Below are 22,613 nucleotides of genomic sequence, written 5' to 3' on the forward strand. Positions count from 1 at the left end.
AATTTCATACCTTACAAGGTGGTCTTAATACAGATGTCAGCTTATGGTTAAAAAATATACATGTCAACTTTATGTCCTCCTATCTCTAAAGTGGAGGCCACAAACAGATAAGAGCCAAAGCAAATGTCTCACTTCTCACGGGACTAAAGTTTTCAGTCTGTTTATTACCTGACCTGTTGTAACTAAGCTGTTTATTTATGCATCATTCTATTATATTTAAATGTTTGTGTGTATAAAACACTGTGATATCTCAGTTTCATGGATAACATCATGTCTGACAAAGAAAACTAGTATTCAATCAAATATAGGGCCAGGGAGTAATAGTTTGCCTTATGGAGAGTTTGCCAGTGTTGTCTGCCTTGCAGGCATGTGGAGACTTATAGCCATTGATGCTCCACTAGGTGATTGTGGGAAATAAATTGGACAAGGAAAATCATACCATGTTTTGCTACCTTGTAAGGCAGCCTCCTTACCATCAAACATGACTTTCAGGAAGCCTAATGACATCATGTGGCATTAAAGCTAAACCAATACATCTAATTTGATGTGGTTGCGTCTCTTCGGTACAGTGTAGGGAACTGGTTTAGCAGAGTTAGATGCTTTTGACTAGGGTCAGGAAGTTAGAGTTCTTATGAAAATGTGCCAATCAAGGCTGCCTAGCAGCCATGTGGAAACTTATAGCCATTAATGCAACTTATTTTGCATATACTCATATTCTAAAAGGTATCACCTGATTTCTGCACTCTTCTGAATATATCACACTCATTTATGTGAGTCACAAATATGACATGAATAATTAATGTTATAAAATGTTCTGTATTATTATTATTTAAATAATTTCAAAAAATCTTTAAACAACATGTTTTAAAAGGCAATATCACTAAAATGTTCTCTAGTGTTCAGTGAAAGAAGCCTTTTGCTGAACATTGCTGCTTTTTTACAGACATCTCTATCCTAAACAAATTTCTGCGTCCACCATGCAATGTTGTGCTCACCCTTGAGAGTGTAAGTGCTGCACCACGTGGTAAAGCATCAACCTTAGAGAGGACCTGTCACCCTAATAAAACAATCTAGGAGCTAGCAAACTTTAGCAAACACTGCACTGCCATACCCGCGGAAGGCCGGACCAAGCTCACAGCGGTCCACCATATTTATGAGGGGGCAGTCCAAGGCCCTGCTTCTCCTCGGGAACACTCCTCCCACACCATAGGCTGGCAGTGACTGACAGGATATGTGCGGCAGTCATCGCCTCATCGGACCGCCCCCTCATGAATAAGCCAGACCTGTGTGAGCTTTGTCCGGCGTTCCAAGGGTATGGCGCTGCAGTGTTTACTAGCTTTATCAGAGGGCTCAGATTTACGAAAGCATCAGCCCTCCGATAAAGTTAGCAGTTTAACACTGCTACATCTAGGGTAGCACTAGGAGCTGCTTACTTTAGTAATTGGAATTCCCATTTCAGCAAGTAACTGATATTGTTTGCATAATGAAAAGTTATACAAATTTCCAATATACTTCCTGTATCAATTCCTCACGGTTTTCTGGATCTCTGCTTGCTGTCCTTCTATTGAAAGCTTCACTGTTTATATCCAGTGGACAGAAATGTAACCATGGACACACAGGTGCACAGCTCGCTAAAGCACAGAGCTCTGATTACTCTCTATGATACTTACGAGCCGTGCACCTGTGTGACCATGGTCAGATATCCGTCCACTGGAAGTAAATATAGCTTTCTATATAATGACAGCAAGCAGAGATCTAGAAAACCATGAGGAATTGCTACAGAATCTGTATTGGAAAATGTAATTATTTTTAATCATACAAACAATAACATAAATTTTTTCCGAAGTTGGAACACCCCTTTAAGGTCATCAACCACTCAGGGTGTGTAGTGATTCCTTTCCAGTAGTTGCCATTTGAATCCTTGTAATGTAATGTACATTAAATGTATACTGTAAGAATATTAACAATGTAATACACATTTTTTATTTTTGCTTTTTTTTCCCCCTGGATGGCATTGTGGGGGGAACATTATCTTTCTGGTTTTCTGTAGGAATAAATACCTGCTATTAAGATATAATAAGTTTCAGCAAAGACACTATTTATTTTGTGCAGTCCTGCATTTCCATGGGAACAACCCCTTGGTTCTGTTCATCATTAAGCTCTTTAAGTTTTTCAATCTACTTTAAGATCGCTCATGTAAATTATTATACTGGACTGTAATAATCTGTAGTTTGCTGCCCCCACAGAAAACTGATTTTTTTTGTTCGCATTAGTCTTTCCTGATCTTTGTCATCTCCACAATGGTAGCCTACCACATGACTGTATTAATAACATTTGTCTTTGCTTTTACATGCTCTACTTAGCAGACATCCGTATTTCTTTCCCTTTTACACTTTGAAGAATGTTTTTCAGAGTTTACAAACAAGATCAAAGATTAGTGTACCTCCAATCTCCGGCACCAGATAAATCACATTGCAATGAAGTAAACACCTCACTATCCTCTATTACATAGCAAGGTGTTTCACATGGCTTCATTACATTAAAGGAATTCCATATTTACAAGCTGTGACTTTCTGAATATAATGGCTTTGAAGGCAGTTAATAAGTTAGATAAAGTCAAAATCTTCTAGTTAATATTATGCCCATCAAAGCTAGTTGATTCATAAAATTAAATCATCTGCCATGTAACCAAAAATTCTTAGGTCTCAAACAATATGGGGCGCCGTTTGTTCTGTGCAGCAAAATGTGTTCAGTGGCACAAAATTAATTTAGTGATCACAGAATTCATACTATGGACCCAGAATTCAAAGTTGTCATCAGAAAATCTGTTTTGTGCTCACAAAACTAATATTTATCAACCCAAATTGCCTTTTACAGAACATTTACAGAATGCACACAAATAATTTTGTGATGCAGTTTATTTTGTGTCACAAAATATAGTTGTTTGAGTACAAAATGTCATTTTGTTGCACAAAATACCATTTTGTGTCACACTCGATATTATTTTGTCACACAGAATTAATTTTGTCGGACAAGATTTACAAAATGCTCTGTGTCACACAAAATTAATTTTGTCTCACAAAATTAACAAAATGCATTCTGTCCCACAAAGTTCCGAGAATACATTTTGTCACATGGAATTCATTTTGTCACACAGAATTTATTTTGTCACACAGAATTGACAAAAATAATTTTGTCACACAGAATTCATTATGTAACACAAAATGCATTCTGTCCCACAAAATTCACTGAATTCATTTTGTTAAACAGAATGGCATTTTCTAGTACAGATTGTAGAAATCTGTCACACAGAATAAGAATTTTGTCACACAGAATAGTATTTTGTCAAACAGAATGGTATTTTGTAATACAGAAGTAAAATTCTGTGACACAGAATGGTGTTTTGTCTAACAGAATGGCATTTTTTAGTACAGAAGTAAAATTCTGTCACACAGAATAACAATATTGTCACACAGAATGGGATTTTGTCAAACAGAATGGTATTTTCTAGTTCAAAAGTAGATTTCTGTCACACAGAATGGTATTTTTTGGTACAAAAGTAGAATTGTGTCACACAGAATAAGTATTTTGTCACACAGAATGGTATTTTGTAGTACAGAAGTAGAATTCCGTCACCAGAATAGTATTTTGTGTAACAGAATGGCATTTTGTAGTAAAGAAATAGAACTCTGTCACACAGAATAGAAATTTTGTCACACAGAATTGTATTTTGTCAAGCAGAATGGTATTTTGTAGTACAGAAGTAGAATTATCTCACATAGAATGGTATTTGGTCAAACAGAATGGCATTTTCTAGTACAGAAGTAGAATTCTGTCACACAGAATGGTATTTGGTCAAACAGAATGGCATTTTCTAGTACGGAAGTAGAATTCTGTCACACAGAATAAGAATTTTATCACACAGAATAGTATTTCGTCAAACAGAATGGTATTTTGTAGTACAGAAGTAGAATTCTGTCACACAGAATGGTGTTTTGTCAAACAGAATGGCATTTTCTAGTACAGAAGTAAAATTCTGTCACGCAGAATGGTATTTTCTCAAACAGAATGGTATTTTGTAGTACAGAAGTAGAATTCTATCACACAGAATGGTATTTTGTAGTACAAAAGTAGAATGCTGTCACACAGAATAATAATTTTGTGGCACAGAATGGTATTTTGTCTCCCAGAAATAGATTTTGCTGCACAGAACAAGAGTTTTGTCTCACAGAATGGCATTTTGTAGTAAAGAAATGTTATTTAGAAAAAACTCTTATACAAAAGTCATTTTGTCAAAAGAATATATTCTGTGTCACAAAATTAAAAATCTGTGTCACAGCACAGTTTTGTGTCCACAAAGGCTAATTCTGTGTCAATTGAAGTGGCATGTGTAAGAAGGAAATACCGAGCACCAGCTCTCCTTCACTTCCTATGTGGCTGCGCGCATGGTAAGCGCCGAGCGCGTACCTTCCTGCGCCAAAGCAGCTTCGGCTATAAGGTTTAAAAAGTGTTTTAAACCGCAATACAGCGGTTTAAAACACTAAGGGTGAAGACACACTTGGCGTTTTTAGGCCGTTTTTGGGCCGTTTTTAGTTTGATATATAATACAGCAGCCATGCTGTCACGGGTGCTCCTGCGACCCACATCTCAGGTCGTAGGCCCACTCAAGCCCCTCTCGGTGGCGGCTACCCTCCCCGGCCCCACTTACCTCTTCACGCTCCTGCTTCTGTCCCCATGCCGGCTTCTCCCAGCATTCCCCGCCGGATGTTTGCTCTATATGCCTCAGATTAAGCTGTTACCTGTGACCTGTTCTGTGTATTGACCTCCCGTTGTGACCCCGGACCTGTTCCCGATTTCACTCCTCTGCTGCCAGCCCTGACCTCTTACTCCATCTCTGACCCCAAACCTCTGCCGCCTGTCTTGACCTCCTGTCTGTCCCCAACCAAGAGATTGCCTGCTGACCTTGTACCTCGTCTTTGGCTGCCACCGTGGACCTGTGGCACCTGTGGAAAGACCTGGTGGTACCACGCCACAGCAAGTCCAACTCGCTTTGCTGCGGGCTCTGGTGAAGACCGGGTGCCACTTAGACTCCGGTCCCAGGTGTCGGCTTGTGTTGTCGTCTGGGGTGGTCCAGGGGTTCACCACCCCAGAAGCCTGACACATACTCTTGCACCTACTAAGCTTGTGAATCCATACAGCCCATGTAGGTACATCATGCAATTTAAAGAGGTTAAAATAGGGGACACTTTTCATTGCAGTCCCTGGAGCCTCAAGTCCTGGCAGCAGAGACTGCAGCCTTGATACTGGTTAACCAGTGTCATGCTGTGATTCTTAGCACAGTTGTGTCAGAGTTTTTCTGCAATTTCACTGTGATCATGGAGAAACTTCAGGAAAAATTCAAGCAAACCCACATTGTGAAAACCAGGTGCAAGACGCACTATCAAATTTATTAGGTAGTTTTTAAAGCCAAAAAGCAGAAGAGAAAACATCATGATATACTCCCATCCTTCATATTTCAAACTTGCTTTTGGCCATTCATATGGTTGCATATTTGTGAAAGATACTGGTCTGAAAACTGGTCTAGAAAAATTACAGGTTCCAGATCATTCCTGTGTTTCATCTATCCCTGTTAGTGGCAATTGTTTTGTACATCATCCGTTGTACATTTTTGGACCGTTTACACTTCTTAGGAGGACTACTTAGAACACCATTTTAGAGCTTCCATATACATATAATAGAATGTAGAGATGCCTTACAGATACATTGGTCTACAGTACATTGTTTTATTATTTCTATGTTATAGTGGATAATGTGGTCCAGAACTATATTTGTAGTCCGCTATGGAGATGTAGCCATCTTTAACTTAAATCTGATAAGAGAATAAAAGATAACTGTTCTTGTAATGTATTAGCTCTAAAACTTGGCAACATTTGTAGGCGTTGCCTTGGATCCAGCTTGTTTCTATAAAGAGATGTAGCCTCTTGTTACTATCCTGTTCATGACATGTCATCTTGGCGCTCCATAGTTATCTTCTGGTATCAGCCTGATAACATGATGTTACTATCAAAGTAGTTGTGTGTCTTTCTCCAGCGAAAAGCCTTCTAATGGTGACTGAGTCTTGGCACACACCAGATGTAACTTGAGAGATGAGGGATGTGAGGAAGATGGCCAAGAAATGTCCAAGTGGTTTTCATTGTGGCTAAGATTCATTTTTTCAGAATGAGCACAGGAAAAGTATTGGTTGTCTTACATGATTTGTTACTATACAACAGTAATACAAATCTACAGCTAAAAAAGCATGAGTTTCATTCAAAGATCCCCCGGAACACGAAATGCAGTTTAGCTGGCAAGTGCAGTGTGGGCGGTCCCATTGCAAGCAAGTGCTCGGATCTAGCCAGCTCACCAAGCCGTGGTTGACAGAACTTTCTTTCACCAGTCAGGAAATCAAAACAGATGGTGACCCAACACATGCTGTATCCTCATGTGGTCAATGACCACAAAAATGCTACACAAAAGTGTGATGGCTTTTTTCCCCTTATGCTTCTGGATCGATGCAGCAAGCAGTGCACTTTAAAACTTAGAAATGAAATATACTCGTTTCTGTTAAATCTATACAGATACCTATAAAGAAATCTCGAAAATCATGTGAAAATGAGCAGAGAAGAGTGATATTTTTCCTTAGATGAGTTAATTTTAGAGCCTGCTGCAGGAGTGTCACTTCAGATGCCCATATCTTCAGTTCTCTTGTACATTTTGATGATTTTTAGAGTCATGTTTAGGTACGAATCTAAAAGGCTTGTAGTTGTGTGAGCCACAGAACCAGAGAATCAGGCAGTTACAAAAATTAGTCAGGAACCAAATCTTTATCTTCAGCTCGCATGGTGTCTTTAATTACCTGCATCTCCAGTGTTGTAGGTCACAGAACCACAAGCCTGACGTTACCTGAAAGATGAGGTTTTTATCCAAAAGTGTGTTTCAAGGTTTTATAGAATTGAATATAGGAGTGCCCTAATTGATGCTCCCCCTGCAGAATCTAAACTTGACTCATCTGAGGCAAAGGCAATGACTCTTCTCCGCTTGTTTTCACACATTTTACATAAAGGAGGGAATTCTAGAAAGGCCGTTTTATACCCTACTAGAGGGTGGCAGTAGTTTAAATGGGTAAAATCTAGTGACAGTGTACCTTAGTGACAGTTTTTCACTCTTGGACCAAGCACTAGAATATATTTCAGATATGGGCATTAAATACATTATTTCTTAGCATTAGAGGTGCAACAGCTTGCCAATTTTGGCTATTTATGTACTATTTATGGACATTGGCTATAGAACAGAACTTGTGCCTTTGGAATTTATGGTGAGGTATTTGCCATCAGAAGTGTGGAGAGTAAATCATTGACACCATTTAGATCAGGGGTCTCAAACTCGCGGCCCGCGGGCCAACTGCGGCCCGCGGGACAATATTTTGCGGCCCCCACCTGGAAAAGCACCGCCCGCCGTGTATTCACGGCGGCGGTCGGGTCGCGCTGCATGGAGAGGGCTCACGGGCTGAGCCCTCTCCATAGCCGGTAAGTCTTTGCTGCATATTGCAGCAAAGGCTTACCGGTAACACCGATGGCTGCCGGCAAAGCTGCCGGCAGCCTCAAAAAGATAGCGGCACATGGGCGCCGCCATCTTACCTGGGATCGCCGCTCCCCTGAGGGCTATTTCGTTTTAACCCCTTCATTACAATGTGCTGATAGCACATTGTAATGAATGAGGAGGAAAATCCCCATATACTGCCATACTGTAGTATGGCAGTATATGATAGGATCGATCAGACAACCTAGGGTTAAAGTACCCTAGGGAGTCTGAAAAATAGTATAAATAAAAATAAAAAAAAGTGTAAAAAAAAAATTATAATAAAAAAACATTAAATTTCAAATCACCCCCCTTTCCCTAGAACTGACATAAATATAAATAAACAGTAAAAATCATAAACACATCAGGTATCGACGCGTCCGAAAATGCCCGATCTATCAAAATATGATAACGTTTTTTACAATGCGTTTAACCCCGTTACGGAAAATAGCGCCCAAAGTCGAAAATGGCACTTTTTTGCCATTTTGAAAAATATAAAAAAATCTATAAAAAGTGATCAAAAGGTCGAACAGTCCTAAAAATGATATCATTGAACATATTATCAAATTTCGCAAAAAATGACACCATCCACAGCTCCGTACACCAAAGTATAAAAAAGTTATTAGCGCCAGAAGTTGGCAAAATCAAAAAAAATAATTTTTGTACAGGAGGTTTTAATTTTTGTAAATGTATGAAAACATTATAAAACCTATACAAATTTGGTATCCCCTTAATCGTACCGACCCAAAGAATAAAGTAGACATGTCATTTGGGGCGCTCAGTGAAAGACGTAATATCCAAGCCTACAAGAAAATGGCGCAAATGCATTTTCATTGCATTTGGAATTTTTTTCCCTCTTCCGAGTACATGGCATGTAATATTTAATACCATCACTATGAAGTGCAATTTGTTACGCAGAAAACAAGCCGTCACACAGCTCTTTACGTGTAAAAATAAAAAAGTTATAGATTTTTGAAGGTGGGGAGTGAAAAATGGACATGAAAAAACAGGAAAGGGCCCGTAACCGGTTAATCCCCTTCCCTCCGGTACTTGAAGAAGATGAAGTCGCCGCTCTGAACGCACTTGGTGCAGGTCAGAGCGGCGACTTCATCTTCTTCGATGGGAGGGACATGGGGAGGCAAGTACCGGGGGGGGGGGGGGGGGATGGAGTGTCCCTGACTGGGCTCAGTGCGGTAGGAGCTTGGGACCCCTTGGTGCACAGGACGCGTTCATAGAGAAAACACGTCTCCCCGCTCGGGGCTTTCCTTGCGCTGGGAGACGCCATGACATTTGAATCGGAATAATGATATTTTGTAAGCCCATTTTGTGTGGAAAACTTGATGCGGCCCAGCCTTACCCAGAATCTACCTCCAGCGGCCCCCAGGTAAAATGAGTTTGAGACCCCTGATTTAGATTAATAATAATCTTTTTGCACATTGTAAAAACCCGTCCTTTTAACAGTATCCTTGCATCATGTTCCTTTGTGTACATACATCTAGTAATCCCATCATCCCCTATCTGCTTAATGAATAGCTTCCTGTGATCACCGGTTAATTTAATGATTTACAGGGAAAACAAGAAATAGCAAGGAGCAGTAGAAGTATATCATGCTTGTGAATATCTAGATGAATAATGAAACATTTCAAGCATGTCTTATAATCGTATTATTAACAGGGGACCTAGCAATTGCGCTGCACCTGGCGGATGATGTGTGCATGTCATAATGACCGCTGCACCATCCTCAAAGCGACTCTTAACTAATCATCTGCCATCAAATACAATAACATAGTGATCCTATAATCAAATAGTAAATCCAGTGCGGAATGTGCTGCCGGCTTAACACTGTCACTGCCAGAAAGGCTTCCTACACAAAACCATAGGTATGTGCTCTGTACCTCCCTATCCAAAACCAAAACACGCTCATCATTGCTTTATGAAAGCACAAGAATACAAAGGGCCCTTCTTTCATGAAAAGTAAACAGCTTCAGGGTCACTCATCCAATATAATTTTCTAAACCCCCCCCCAATTGTAATTTAGTGCAATTAAATAATTCATAGTTGAAGGTGATAAAATAAGCCTCTAATGGTATTATATATTAACCGCATTGATTTATTGCTATTTTCCTGTAATACTGACTGCAGCTCTTGGATATTCCATCATGCAGCAGGAGACAGCTGCTGGCAGCTTCGCTTTTATCCCTGTAAAATCTATTACATTGCAGTTTGGCTTCAGAGTTTGTAGCTGAAATATAACTAAACTACCATGGGCAGAAATTTCACATGTCTTCAGCCAGATTCATATTGGTGACGAAGTTGATACCCTGATAGAGTCCCAAGTTACAAAACCAGTATACTACACCTGAAGACTCCATGGCTACAGTATCTTTTTCAGTGGAAGATAGAATAAGATTAACAAGGCAACTATATACCTAGTAAAATGTTAACTGCCTTGTGCCTCCTGCCGATTTTTCATTAAATGTAATAAACACTTCTATCCATTGAAAGAAAATGTCTAGACCCTTGGCAATAATATTACTTGACGTAAAGATTTCAAAATAAAAATTGATTTATAACCTATGTGGCCTATAATTAGAATGAATGATATTTTAGGGGAAATTACAGATAAACTCACTTAAAGAGGGTTATAATGATAATAGGTCAAGCTGCCCATGGACATAAGGATGTGGCCAACCAACTGAACCTTCCATTATTTTTAAATTGATACTACCGTATATGCCGGCGTATAAGACGACTGGGCGTATAAGACGACCCCCAACTTCTGCCCTAAAAATATAGAATTTGGTATATACTCACTGTATAAGACTACCCCTCTCCCAAATGAAAAAAAGTCTGCTTAAAACTTTGCAAAACAAACAAGAGAGCAAGTGCCTGGTGATCATAACTGTAAGCTGCGATATTAATGAAGATCCGACATGCTTCTGTAAGTGCCGCCTGTGACCCCCAGCTCTGTGACGCCGACCGCTGTGACAGGGCGGCTGCATTAGCATACAGCGTGCCGCCCTGTCAGCGCGTACTAAGCCTCTTCTAATGACTGTGAGAGGCGGACTGCCGCGCATGCGCGGCGGTCCCAGGAAGCGGCTCTCTGCGCGCTGACGGGGAAAAAAAACACCTCACACAGTGCGGCCCCCGTATATCCGGCGTATAAGACGACCCCCCACTGTAGCCATTATTTTAGGGGGTTAAAAAGTAGTCTTATACGCCAGTATATACAGTAATTGTGATGCGCCAGAAATAAAAATATATTTCTCAACATATTAAGGAATGTCTTGATAAATTCATTGACCAAAAAAAATTTGAGGTGGAAAAGATTAGTGTAATGTTTGAACTTTTTCTAATAGATGGGCACAATGATTGTCCTTAAAGAAAGGTTATCAGTGTCAGGTCCAAAAGGGTCCAACCAGAGGCGTAAATGGATTGAAGCCTTATGGGCACCCTCAAGCTCCTGGGTCTAGGTTCAACTGCAACAATTTCCTCCTTAAAGGTCAATCCCCCTAGATCTGACACCAGCAAATTGTGCTGATCTCCAGTTGTAAAGTTATTATACAACAATGCTGAAAAGATATAGTGAGTTTTGTGGTTAAATATTTGTGTTCCTTCCATGCTGGGAAGTCAAGGAGGAGGTCTTATAGGTCATCAAGGGGGTGCTTTTAACTGGTAGGACTGCCTGCTGACCTTTTTAACATGATGTCCCCACTTAATTCTCTATGTCACCACTTCTCTCTTATCTGTCCATGACCCCCTTTATGTGACACTGTCTTATTACTATGTGTCCTCCTCTATATTGCCCACTTTTATCTTTCTATGCATCCATCTATTTGTGTCCCACCCCCTTCCTTCACCTCAGCTCTCTATGTCCCCCTCTTATGTCATTTGTTAGAGCATGTTCGCTCAATAGGCATTGACAAAAATATTCTGCCTATAAAACAATCTATTAGTAAAGAGCCTTTGATTTAATCTGCAGATTTAAATAAAGAAGATGATCTTTTAACAGAATGCTGAATGGGGGTTTTCTTACTGATTGGTCCCCTTTGCATGCCTCAATGCCTGCTTATCTTTACCTGCTTAGGCATTGACTGATAATTTTGCTGAGCCAGACCTGAATAGGCATCAGTAATATAACAGCGTAGAACAGCTGAATTTTATGCATGTGCACTGACTTTAATTGAACCTGGATAACACTATGTGTAGTGATGGAGAATTTACTACACTTCATCAATTAGACCTTGTGGACATGCAACAATGTAGCTAAGCTGTGGTTGTGCAGCACTTAAGCAGACCTTGAACCACTTAAAGGAAACCTACCACTTGTAGTGGCAGGTTTCTGATGGAAATACCGGGCTCCAGCTCAGGGTGAGCTGGTGCCGGAGCTTATTTTAGTTAGTGTTTTAAACCGCGGTATCGCGGTTTAAAACACTTTTTAAACTTTATAGCCGGCGCAGGCAGGTACGCGCTCGGCGCTTACCATGCGCGCGGCTACATAGGAAGTGAATGAGAGCCGCGCGCATGGTAAGCGCCGAGTGCGTACCTGCCTGCGCCGGCTATAAAGTTTAAAAAGTGTTTTAAACCGCGATACCGCGGTTTAAAACACTAACTAAAATAAGCTCCGGCACCAGCTCACCCTGAGCTGGTGCTCAGTATTGCCATCGGAAACCTGCCACTTCAAGTGGTAGGTTTCCTTTAATATAGTGCTTCTGGGACAAACAATGGTCTACCACATAGCAAATATAGCACAGTAAGCAGCATCATTAGCAGTTTATTGTAACCAAGTTTGTGACTGGTATAGTAAAGTTGAGCTCTGAGTCTGTTTGTGTAGAAGGGTCAAGGTTGCAGGCATAGCAGAGTTTTTAATTGCTACAGACGAGTTGCCCAGTTGGATAGCATATATAGGCATATCTAGTACATTAATGCACAAATGTGTTAAAACTATCTATGTTAGTGCATGCCTTAACATTGCATTAGCTCATGCATTTTGTAAACACAATGTTGACAGAAATGTAATTAGGCAAATGTAATCAGGAAAAGTGCGTCTGCGGACCCTTAGTAAATAAGCCCCAATGTGTGGATGTACCCTTAGGGATGAGGGCAATAGTTTTAAATAGTTTTTTATGAAGTATTTATTTTAGGTGGGTTCATTTGACTGGAAGCTTCTCTTTAAGCCAAGTGATCCAACATTGAGATCACCTTTAATAGCAATTTTGTTTTAGATGACAATAGTCAAATTCTTACACTGCTTGAGCTGCAGGATGAGAGTTGTGAATAACTAGATAATCTTACTTTGAGAACAGTATAATTGAGTTATTACTATTTGGATAAAATGACTTCAAATAAAATGTTGATGTGCTTGAAGTCCTCTTTGTTTTGGTCCCAGCGGTAAAAAGAGGGTACTCATACTTGGGGTAGATTGCCCAATGTATTTAAAGCACAGATGGGGATCTAGAATTCTTGGAATGTGCTCCTTCATAAACACAACATAAAGCAAGATTATTTTGTTAATAGGACTACTGTATTTGAATAGACTCTCTCTGCTTGCAGTGGGCAAGAAGCCAAGCTATAATCACAAGGATTCTTTTGAGGAATTTTGTACTTGAAATCAAAGCTATGGGAGCTATGCTGCTCTAACACCAGTGGTTGTGTTACCTCGGCTTCAATAAAAACAAAGTCATTGAATGTCCCAGTGGTTGACTAAGCATTATCTAATCACTGGAGAACTGTAAAATATATGGAAGCGTCAGCATCAAATCACTTTTCATTTCATGTACAGGCGGTCCCCTACTTAAGGACACCCGACTTACAGACAACCCATAGTTACAGACGGACCCCTCTGCCCACTGTGACCTCTGGTGAAGCTCTCTGGAAACTTTACTATAGTCCCAGACTACAATCATCATCAGTAAAGTATTTGTAATGAAGCTTTATTGATAATTCTTTGTCCAATTACAGCAAAAATTTTGAATCTCCAATTGTCACTGGGGCAAAAGAAAAAATTTTGTCTAGAACTTCAATTATAAAATATACAGTTTCGACTTACATACAAATTCAACTTAAGAACAAACCTCCGGACCCTATCTTGTATGTAACCCGGGGACTGCCTGTAATAACTTTTCGATTTGCAGACAACCCTAGTAATAGTTACATGGCTGCAAAATCACTTTTCAGTCTAGTTAATTTCAGTTTGTCTATCCATGTCCCTTTTTATCATCCATTCCTCAGTTTTAAAAGGAATAGTAGGGATATATTGTGGTTTCCTTAAAATCTTAGATTAACCTCTCATAATGATCCCTTTCTGATTTACAAGCCATATAATATGGAGAAGAACAATAGTTGTCTAGGCATCCTCAGCTTCCCTCCTAAACAGCCATTATCACAGCCGGGTGAGTCTTGATTTAAAGAAAAAAGCCACAAAGGTCACATTTTTAAAGCTGAAACCTTCCACACACAATAAGGATGAACTGTGCTTGCCTGTATGTTTGTGTGGCGCCCGTGTTATCATGGTTATAAGCACATGATCAAACATTGTAACACTCAGCTAACAGATAGGAAGATCAAAATCATCTTCTCAGATTTTCTGTTTTATAATGAAAACCTGTAAGAATGTTATGGTTTAATGATGCTTACACATAAACAAGTTTGTCATGTCACAAAGAGGCATACTTTAGACCTGACAATTTTAGGATGAAAGGAGGGTCAGGTTTTTAGATTTCATTAACTTGCACAGTTATTTTTTTCTAAAGGGAGATAAGCTACCACCAAGGGACCATGACAGAGTCAATAGTAAGACATGCATCTATATTAGAGGTTGCAATAAATGTAAAAGTAGCTTTTCTTATTCACTAACACAGTAGCAGGTTATAATTTGTGCTTTTTCAATGGTCAGACGGGACTCATAACTCTGGGGGAACACCTAAATAACCTAAATAGTCAAGCAAACACCGAAGGAGTCATGTAGCACCCACTTCCCCCAGGAGGATAGTGACCAAGCCTTCAGCAGGTGAAAAGTTTTTGGATTGTTAACTTGTGTAAATAGCCCTAAAGGGACGTCCAAAATCACCCTACCTGAAAAAGCAGCAGATATTTCTTTCCCTTACCAATTATCTGGCATTTTCGAGCAAGTTCTCATTATTAGCTCCTTGTTGCACAGATGAATGGGATCATATCTCCTTGAGTAACATCTTTTTCCTCCTAAATCTTATTTCTGATTAGAAATAAGATAAAGATATATGAATCAATGTGTAAAGGTGTAGTGCACAATACTTCTGAGGAACATAGGCGTGAAGTGTCGTGCCATGTTAGCCATAGGCAGAAGAAGAGAGAAGAAATCTGGCAAATATACTCAGCCTCAAAAAGCCTCTGTGTACTGTGGGCATCAGGAGTACAGCCTCAACCAGAAAGATTGGCATGCTGTGTGGTGTGAACACTGACATAGAAGACATGAACGGAGCACTTCAAAGATCTATATAGCTCTTATACTCACTATTTTTACTCTAAAACTTGGTGTGACACTGCTCTTTAAAGATTAAAGCAAGAGTTGAAGCAGGAATTTTTTTGGTCTTCCGATGTGTAATAATCTCTGGAAATTCAATTCAATTTTGCAAGATTTCAATTAAAAAAATAAAATGTTCATCTTATCCCATTATTAGTAGTTAAAGTGCCCTTTAGACTTATGCTTGCTGAAAAAGTTCAAGTTTTTGATGCTCGCTCTCATGATGTTGTTGTCTGCTTCCTGATATTATTTATGCTAGTATAAGTTGTCTACTGTGCGTATGTCTTATGCTATCTTTAGCTGACTCTGTGGGTGGCCAAGAATCCATTGTGGGCTGTAAAGACAAATCATGAGTGGTTCACCGGAAAGTGCTGAGTGGTTCATGTATAGTGGAAGCGGCAGCTGAAGATAAATGAGCAGACTTGTCGACTAACTTAGAATACTCAGTCGTCTGCTAAAGACAATTTGTGTGTAGGTGATAAAGATGCACTTGATTGTATGGTCACATCACATCGCGGCAGGCTTTAACTTTTCTCCAATGGTAGCATGCATTGAAAAGAGAAGTGACAAAAATTCCTCAAGCTGTTTTTCAGGAATCTTTGACTTTTAATAAGTCCGTTCCTTTCTCTTAGTTTAGCTTTTCTCATAGTTTTCTGCTTCCTTTATCCTGGAAAGTGTCTACAGGTAATGTCTATTGATATGTGATACATGTTCTCTTATTAATTGGCTTATCGGTACTTTAAACTCTGAGAAAGGCATATACATGACAAGAATAGAAATATACAAGAAATACAAGTTACAGCAGGCAGGAATATTGACAGGAGCTGAGAAATGCAGAGCAGTACAAGTGACAGCAGTAGAGATATGCCCTTTGTTACAAGTGACAGTAGTAGATATGTGGTCATTGTTACAAGTGACAGCAGAACAGATTTAGCCATTGGTACAAGTGATAGCAGTAGAGATATGGTAATTGATAGAAGTGGTAGGAGATGATATATATACAGCAGTGTCACTGACAGCTGTAAAGATATATGCATAGAATGAGAGAGAGATGTACATATTTGTAAGTGTTCATGAGCTGAGATATGTGAACTACCCTATGTAGAGATATATAATTATGTTCCTTGATAGAAATGGACAGAAACCTGGGTATAAAGAACATAAATGTTTAGAAATAAACGCACTAATGGCAGTAAGGTTATCTGGTACACCAAAGTTAAATCAATCCTTTAGTCAGGAATGTCATTTTTAGCTATTGACAGATTCCAATATCCTATGATTTGCTGATTTGTGGTCTCAGGGGGTGGGGAGGGGTAGCTGCAGCCAGTGTGTGCCTGTGTCAGTCCCCTCTCCCCCACACTCATGCAGTTCCCTCCCCAGTTCCTGTCATGTGTATTGAGCAGGTAGGGAGGGGGATGGTGTGGAGGAGAGGAGAGGAGAGGAAGAATGCATGAGGAGACACAGGCACACAGAGGCTACAGCTGTTCTTCCCCGGGACTCACCTCATGCTGCTGGCTGGGAGCCAGGTAATGTGAATTAAACTTATATAAACTACTGAAATGATTCAGAATGCTGACAAAGCCATTTTAAAAATTAACATAGCATAGGCTATTGGAACTTGTCACCAGGGGCACAACTACAGTGGTAACAGTCATAGCCACTACCAGTGTGATAGTGGCCCTGACATCTGGGGTATTGGGTGTATGCTGTATGTGTGGTATTCTATGTATGTATGTGATGTGTATATACTTCATATGGTACTGTATGTTTGTGTGTATATTCTGTATGTATGTATATGCAGTGTGTGTATACTTTATGTATGTTTATGCTATATATTTATTGTATATTTATATATTGTATGTATAAGTATATTAATGTGTGTTTATATATGTATGGCATATGCTAATTAGATCCTTGAAGTAGAGGAATGGCTGAACTTCAAGGTCCCTATGCCTATATCCCATCTCCTTTTACTTGACGATCCTAAGTGAAAGACATATAATTACTTGCTGGTATGAAATGAGCAACAGGGGCTCAAGCACAATGTATCCCCATTATATTGTGATGCTATTCCCTCTCCTCAAAGATGTGGGTCAAGCCAGATTCGTCTCCTTTCTACAAAGTTATTTTTTTATAATCATCATAATCATAATGTGTGGCTTCTATAGGCTAATAGCATTGTTGGAAACTGGATGAGTAGAACTGTTTTGGTTAGAGGACTCAAAACTTCTGGAGGTATTCATTTTACAAGCACACGCCCTTAGATGCTGAAATTCTTAACCATAAGATCGATACATCTCCTGGTGGGCTGGCATTTAAATCGACTATGTAGACTTCGGTGGTCTGCCTCTTCACCAATGGTTTTACAATATTATTTGATTATTCTACATAGCACAGTGGCTAGATTTTACAGTTTGAATGCACTAAACATAGTTTAAAGGACACCTGTCATCAGGTCTGTGTCACTATTTCTGTCACCTCTACCTGTTAGAGCAGCTCACAAGGATCCCATCCCAGCCTATTCTTTATTATGTAAATGAGGCTGGTCACATGGTCAGAGGCAGTGATGTCACCCCTGTTACCCCTCCCCTCCCCCTGCTCATGTCTCTGTGTAATGTATAGTAAAGCATTGCTAGTGTGTGTGCTGCATCTGCTGACATGCTGCAGCCTCCTAATACACAGAGACATAGACATCAGCTACACAAGTACCTGACATGTTCTGCTATAACATGGCTGCAGCCTGGAGCTGTTGTGTCTCTCCTATACACACACACACACACACATGCACACACAGGCTGGAGGAGGCGTGGCCAGCAGCAAGCACATGGAGAAGCCATTACATGGGGCAGCTGTCAGTCAAGCACTGGGGGTGTGGCTGTGCCTCCCACTCATGAATAAGCTGGACAGCTTGAATATGCTAATGACTCATTGGACTTTTCACAGGTCATTTGCATACAGCTTTAGGACCTCATTGCTTAAGTTTACAGGCATGTAGAGCAACAATAAAGGGATAGAGGCAATGCTTTCTAATGGCAGCTTATGAAAATATATTTAGTTTAGGGGGGTTATTTTGCATGACGGGTTCTCTTTAAACGAGTGAACACGGGAAAGATTCATATTGGGCATGATCTGTCCACAAAACGGATGAAGGGGATTAGAATTGAAGAAGCAGAGGTTTAGATGTAGGTCTAGATGTTGATCAGTCATTCAGATGTGAAGCATGATGTCAAATGTCATAGAGAGAGCTTGTCAATTTAATAAAAGAGAAAATAATTCTTCAGCTCACCCCTTTAAGATGTTCGCTGTGCTGTAAGGCCGTTGCTCGGACGTGCTGTGCGGGGACCAGCAATAACTTCAGAGAAAGAAAAACGGGTTGTCCAGCATCCAGGCAATGAGAGTGGCTTGTGAATTAATTAAAATTCCACTTTTATTGAATATTCTTTAAAATCATAAAGACGTCTAAAAGATAATCAAACCGACACGTTTCGGACTAACCTCAGTCCTTAGTCGTAGCCTAGTGATACGTTCAAGCACAGAGTATTTAAGCACAAGGTGGGTGGACCAGAAATGTGACGTTGCATCACATGATAGATGTCACATGACTAGACAGTGGAGGTATGTTAAACACACATATAAGTGCAGTATTAGATTAATAGATATACATCAAATCGTTTCTGTAGTTCAACCCAGCCGGGAATCGTGTTTTGAGAGTTAATATCCAGTATGCCTCTCGAGAGCGTAATGCTTTGGTCCAGTCTCCTCCCCTTTTTGGTTTAAACACTTTCTCTATGGGAGTGACTTGTAAGTACACAGTGTTGCCTTCATGTTGTTCATTGAAATGTTTGGAGAGACCTGATATGTTTGCTTTGATTTGACTGTTATGTTTATTGGCAGCCGCAATGTGTTCTGCAATTCTTTTTTTAAGTTTTCTGGTTGTGCATCCAACATATTGTTGGTGGCACTGTGTGCAACTGGCTAAATATACAACATGATCGCTCTCACAATTTAAATGCGATTTAATAGGATATGTTTTGGATGTGGTAACGGAAGTAAAATGTGTACTTTTGGGTATTTTGTGACATAAATTGCAGCGAGCGCCGCCACATTTGAAACTTTCTGTATATTTTAGCCATGTTTTTTGTGTAGTATCAGTAGATGAAAATGTGTTTGGGGACAGGATGGTGCCTAAGCTAGGTGCATTTCTTGATACGAATCTCACTCCTTTATCCAGAATATGGGACAACTTGTCGTCTTGATACAGAATGGGTATATGACAAACATGTGTTTTAGACGTCTTTATGATTTTAAAGAATTTTCAATAAAAGTGGAATTTTAATTAATTCACAAGCCACTCTCATTGCCTGGATGCTGGACAACCCATTTTTCTGTCAATTTAATAGCTGAATTCAGTGACAAAAAACACACAGACTTGTGCAATCACTCATTCTGATCAGATTGGTGTGAGAAAACAGATATTAAAATTGTATGGGGAAGATTCACAGGCTGAGCCCTCTCCTTACAGGGCTGGATTCTTCTATACTATACAGCAGACACTCGGTTTCCACCAGTAACCTGTTACAAGGTGCAGTTGAACTCAACTCCAGCACCTAAACCACAGCAGCTCTGGTTGCCGCCCTCTAAAGCTCCCAGACCTGTCATAATGAGATCCTAAATAATCTGACACAGGGAAGTGAAAATCCTTAAAAAGTGAATGATATTTCCTAGTAAAATGTTGTTATTTAATTTCTTCATACTAGTGTAACGATAATAATTATAGGTATAATAACATATTGTTAAAGGTAAGTTTTAAAAGCCAAACATAGCAAATTTATATTGTATAAATATAGCCTAAACATACAAGCTATCTGCAAATAATATGTGGGACTATAATCAATTTATCTTTTTAGATCACAGTGCAGAGAGACAGTGGTTTGGATGTGAGCTCACCAAAACATGGCAAGCTGGACCCAGATAACATGCCTCATGTTGGTGGTAATACATGGGCTGGTGGAACAGGTAAGTGCACGTTTGGTCATTCTTTCAGATTGGTAGTGTATAATCTAGGGATTATAGCTGTTTTATATGTTTCGTATAGGGTGCTTCAATTATGGACCTATTGTATATGTATATATATATATATATATATATATATATATATATATATATATATATATATATATATACACGTGGACAAAATTGTTGGTACCCCTCGTTTAATGAAAGAAAACCCCACAATGGTCACAGAAAAATCTGACAAAAGTAAAAAATAATTTACATTTCTATGAAAATGTGAAAATGAAAGGCAGACTGCTTTTCTACCATGCTTCAACAGAATTAAACCCATGAAACAGACAGAAATGATGGTTCCCCTGAAAAAAAAAAAATGTGAACAAAGGGACATGTTAAATCAATGTGTGTCCACTAATTAGCATCACAGGTGTCTACTATCTTGTAATTTGTCAGTAATCAGACAGTATGTGCCACACTCAACATGGACCAGAGGAAGGGATGAAAAGAGTTGTCTCAGGAGCTTAGGAATAACATTATAGGTAAGTATGTTAACGGTTGATTGATGACAAATCAAGAGATGAATAATACTCATGGTAACAGAAGACCCCAGAAAAATTACTAATGACATTAAAGGCGAACTTCAAGCTCAAGGAACATTGGTGTCAGATCACACCGTGCGTCGTTGTTTGAACCAAACTGGACTTAATGAGAGTCGTAAAAAAGCAAGACTGGAATTTGCAAAATAACATGTTGACAAGCCACAAAGCTTCTGGGAGAATGTCCTATGGACAAAGGAGACTAAAATTGAGCTAAATCGAAGACACATTGGAAAAATAAAGCATATCTTGAAAAGAACACTGCCCCTACTGTGGAACATGGAGTAAGCTGTTATGTTCTGAGGCTGCTTTGCTGTATTTGGCATAGGGTGTCTTGAATCTGTGCAGGGTACAATGAAATCTCAAGACTATCAAGGGATTGTAGAGAGTAATGTGCTGCCAAGTGTCAGAACGCTTGGTTTTAGTCGCAGGTCATGGGTCTTGCAACAGGATAATGTCCCAAAACATAAAGCTAAAAACACCCAAGAATGTCTAAAAGGAGAACATTGGACTATTCTGAAGTGGCCTTCTATGAGCCCTAACCTAAATCTTATTGAGCATCTTTGGAAGGATCTGGATCATTTCTGTCGAGGCCTGTCCCATGAGTTTTTTTTTTTTTTTTTTTTATTCTGTTGAAGCATGGTTGAAAAGCAATGTTGGCCTATCATTTTTTCATTTTTACTAAAATTTTAAATTTATTTTTTACTTTTGTCAAATTATTTCTGTGACCATTGTGTGCTTTTCTTTCATTAAACAAGCGGTACCAAAATGTTGTCCACATGTGCATATGTATAATGTCAGTTATTATAAGAGACAGCATAGACAGTTCCCTGAAACAGAAAACATTGAAACAATAAATGGCCAGTGCCAGTGTCCTGATCTAAACCCAGTAGAAAACCTGTGAAAAATCCTTTGTTTGTGACAAAGTTATGGCCAAAAAAACAGTCACAGAACTGTAGAAGAGACTGGAGGAAGAGCGGAATAAAATCACAACAGTGTGAGAGACTAGTGATGTCCAGTGCCCGCAGATGTGTAAAAGTCATTCAAAGCAAATCTATGTACACTTCCTACTGATTGGTGAATGGTGTAACCTTCAGAAAATAGTAGTAGTAGTAGTTATAATCTTTATCTGTGCTACAGTCATTGCTGTTCCCTTATTATGTGTCACGGCTCACCCGCGATCCTCCATGTGCTCCAGCACCCTGCTGCACTATCTTACCTCTCCCTGCTCCTGACTCCCGACCGGCAGCCATGTGCGCGTTCCCGTCTCCTGGGACGTGCGCCGGCTTCAGAATACTTAACCCCTTCCCAACCGGGTCCGGGTGCATGGAGAGGGCTCGCGGGCCGAGCCCTCTCCATAGCCGGTAAGTCTTTGCTGCATATTGCAGCAAAGGCTTACCGGTAACACTCGCGGGTGCTTTCACTATGATCGCCGCCGGCAATGCTGCCGGAGGCTTCAGAAAGATGGCGCCGCATGGGCGCCGCCATCTTGCCGCGGATCATCGCTCCCCGATGACGTCACGGGGAGCGGTGATCCGTTGCCATAACAGCTTCGGGCCTCACAGCTATCAGCATATTGTAATGAATGAGGAGTAAAATCCCCATATACTGCCATATTACAGTATGGCAGTATATGGTAGGATCGATCAGACAACCTAGGGTTAACGTACCCTAGGGAGTCTGAAAAATAGTAAAAGTAAAAGTAAAAAAAAGTTTAAAAAAAAAAATTATAATAAAAAAACCTAAAAATTCAAATCACCCCCCTTTCCCTAGAACTGATATTAATATTAATCAACAGTAAAAATCATAAACACATTAGGTATCGCCGCGTTCGAAAATGTCCGATCTATCAAAATATAATAACGGTTTTTCGCTGCGTTTAACCCCGT

At 39.8% G+C, this 22,613-nt stretch overlaps 1 protein-coding gene across 1 annotated transcript in view; it reads left to right on the forward strand.

Moving 5' to 3' along the window:
- The window catches only part of VWA8 (von Willebrand factor A domain containing 8), a 209,711-nt gene that overhangs the window by 160,667 nt on the left and 26,431 nt on the right, over window positions 1-22,613 (forward strand). The window contains exon 39 of the mRNA XM_072135279.1: window positions 20,026-20,134. Within this exon, the coding sequence (XP_071991380.1) occupies window positions 20,026-20,134 (109 nt within the window). The remainder of the gene's footprint in view (window positions 1-20,025; window positions 20,135-22,613) is intronic.

Source organism: Engystomops pustulosus, chromosome 2 (assembly GCF_040894005.1).
Source record: "Engystomops pustulosus chromosome 2, aEngPut4.maternal, whole genome shotgun sequence".
Lineage (NCBI taxonomy): Eukaryota > Metazoa > Chordata > Amphibia > Anura > Leptodactylidae > Engystomops > Engystomops pustulosus.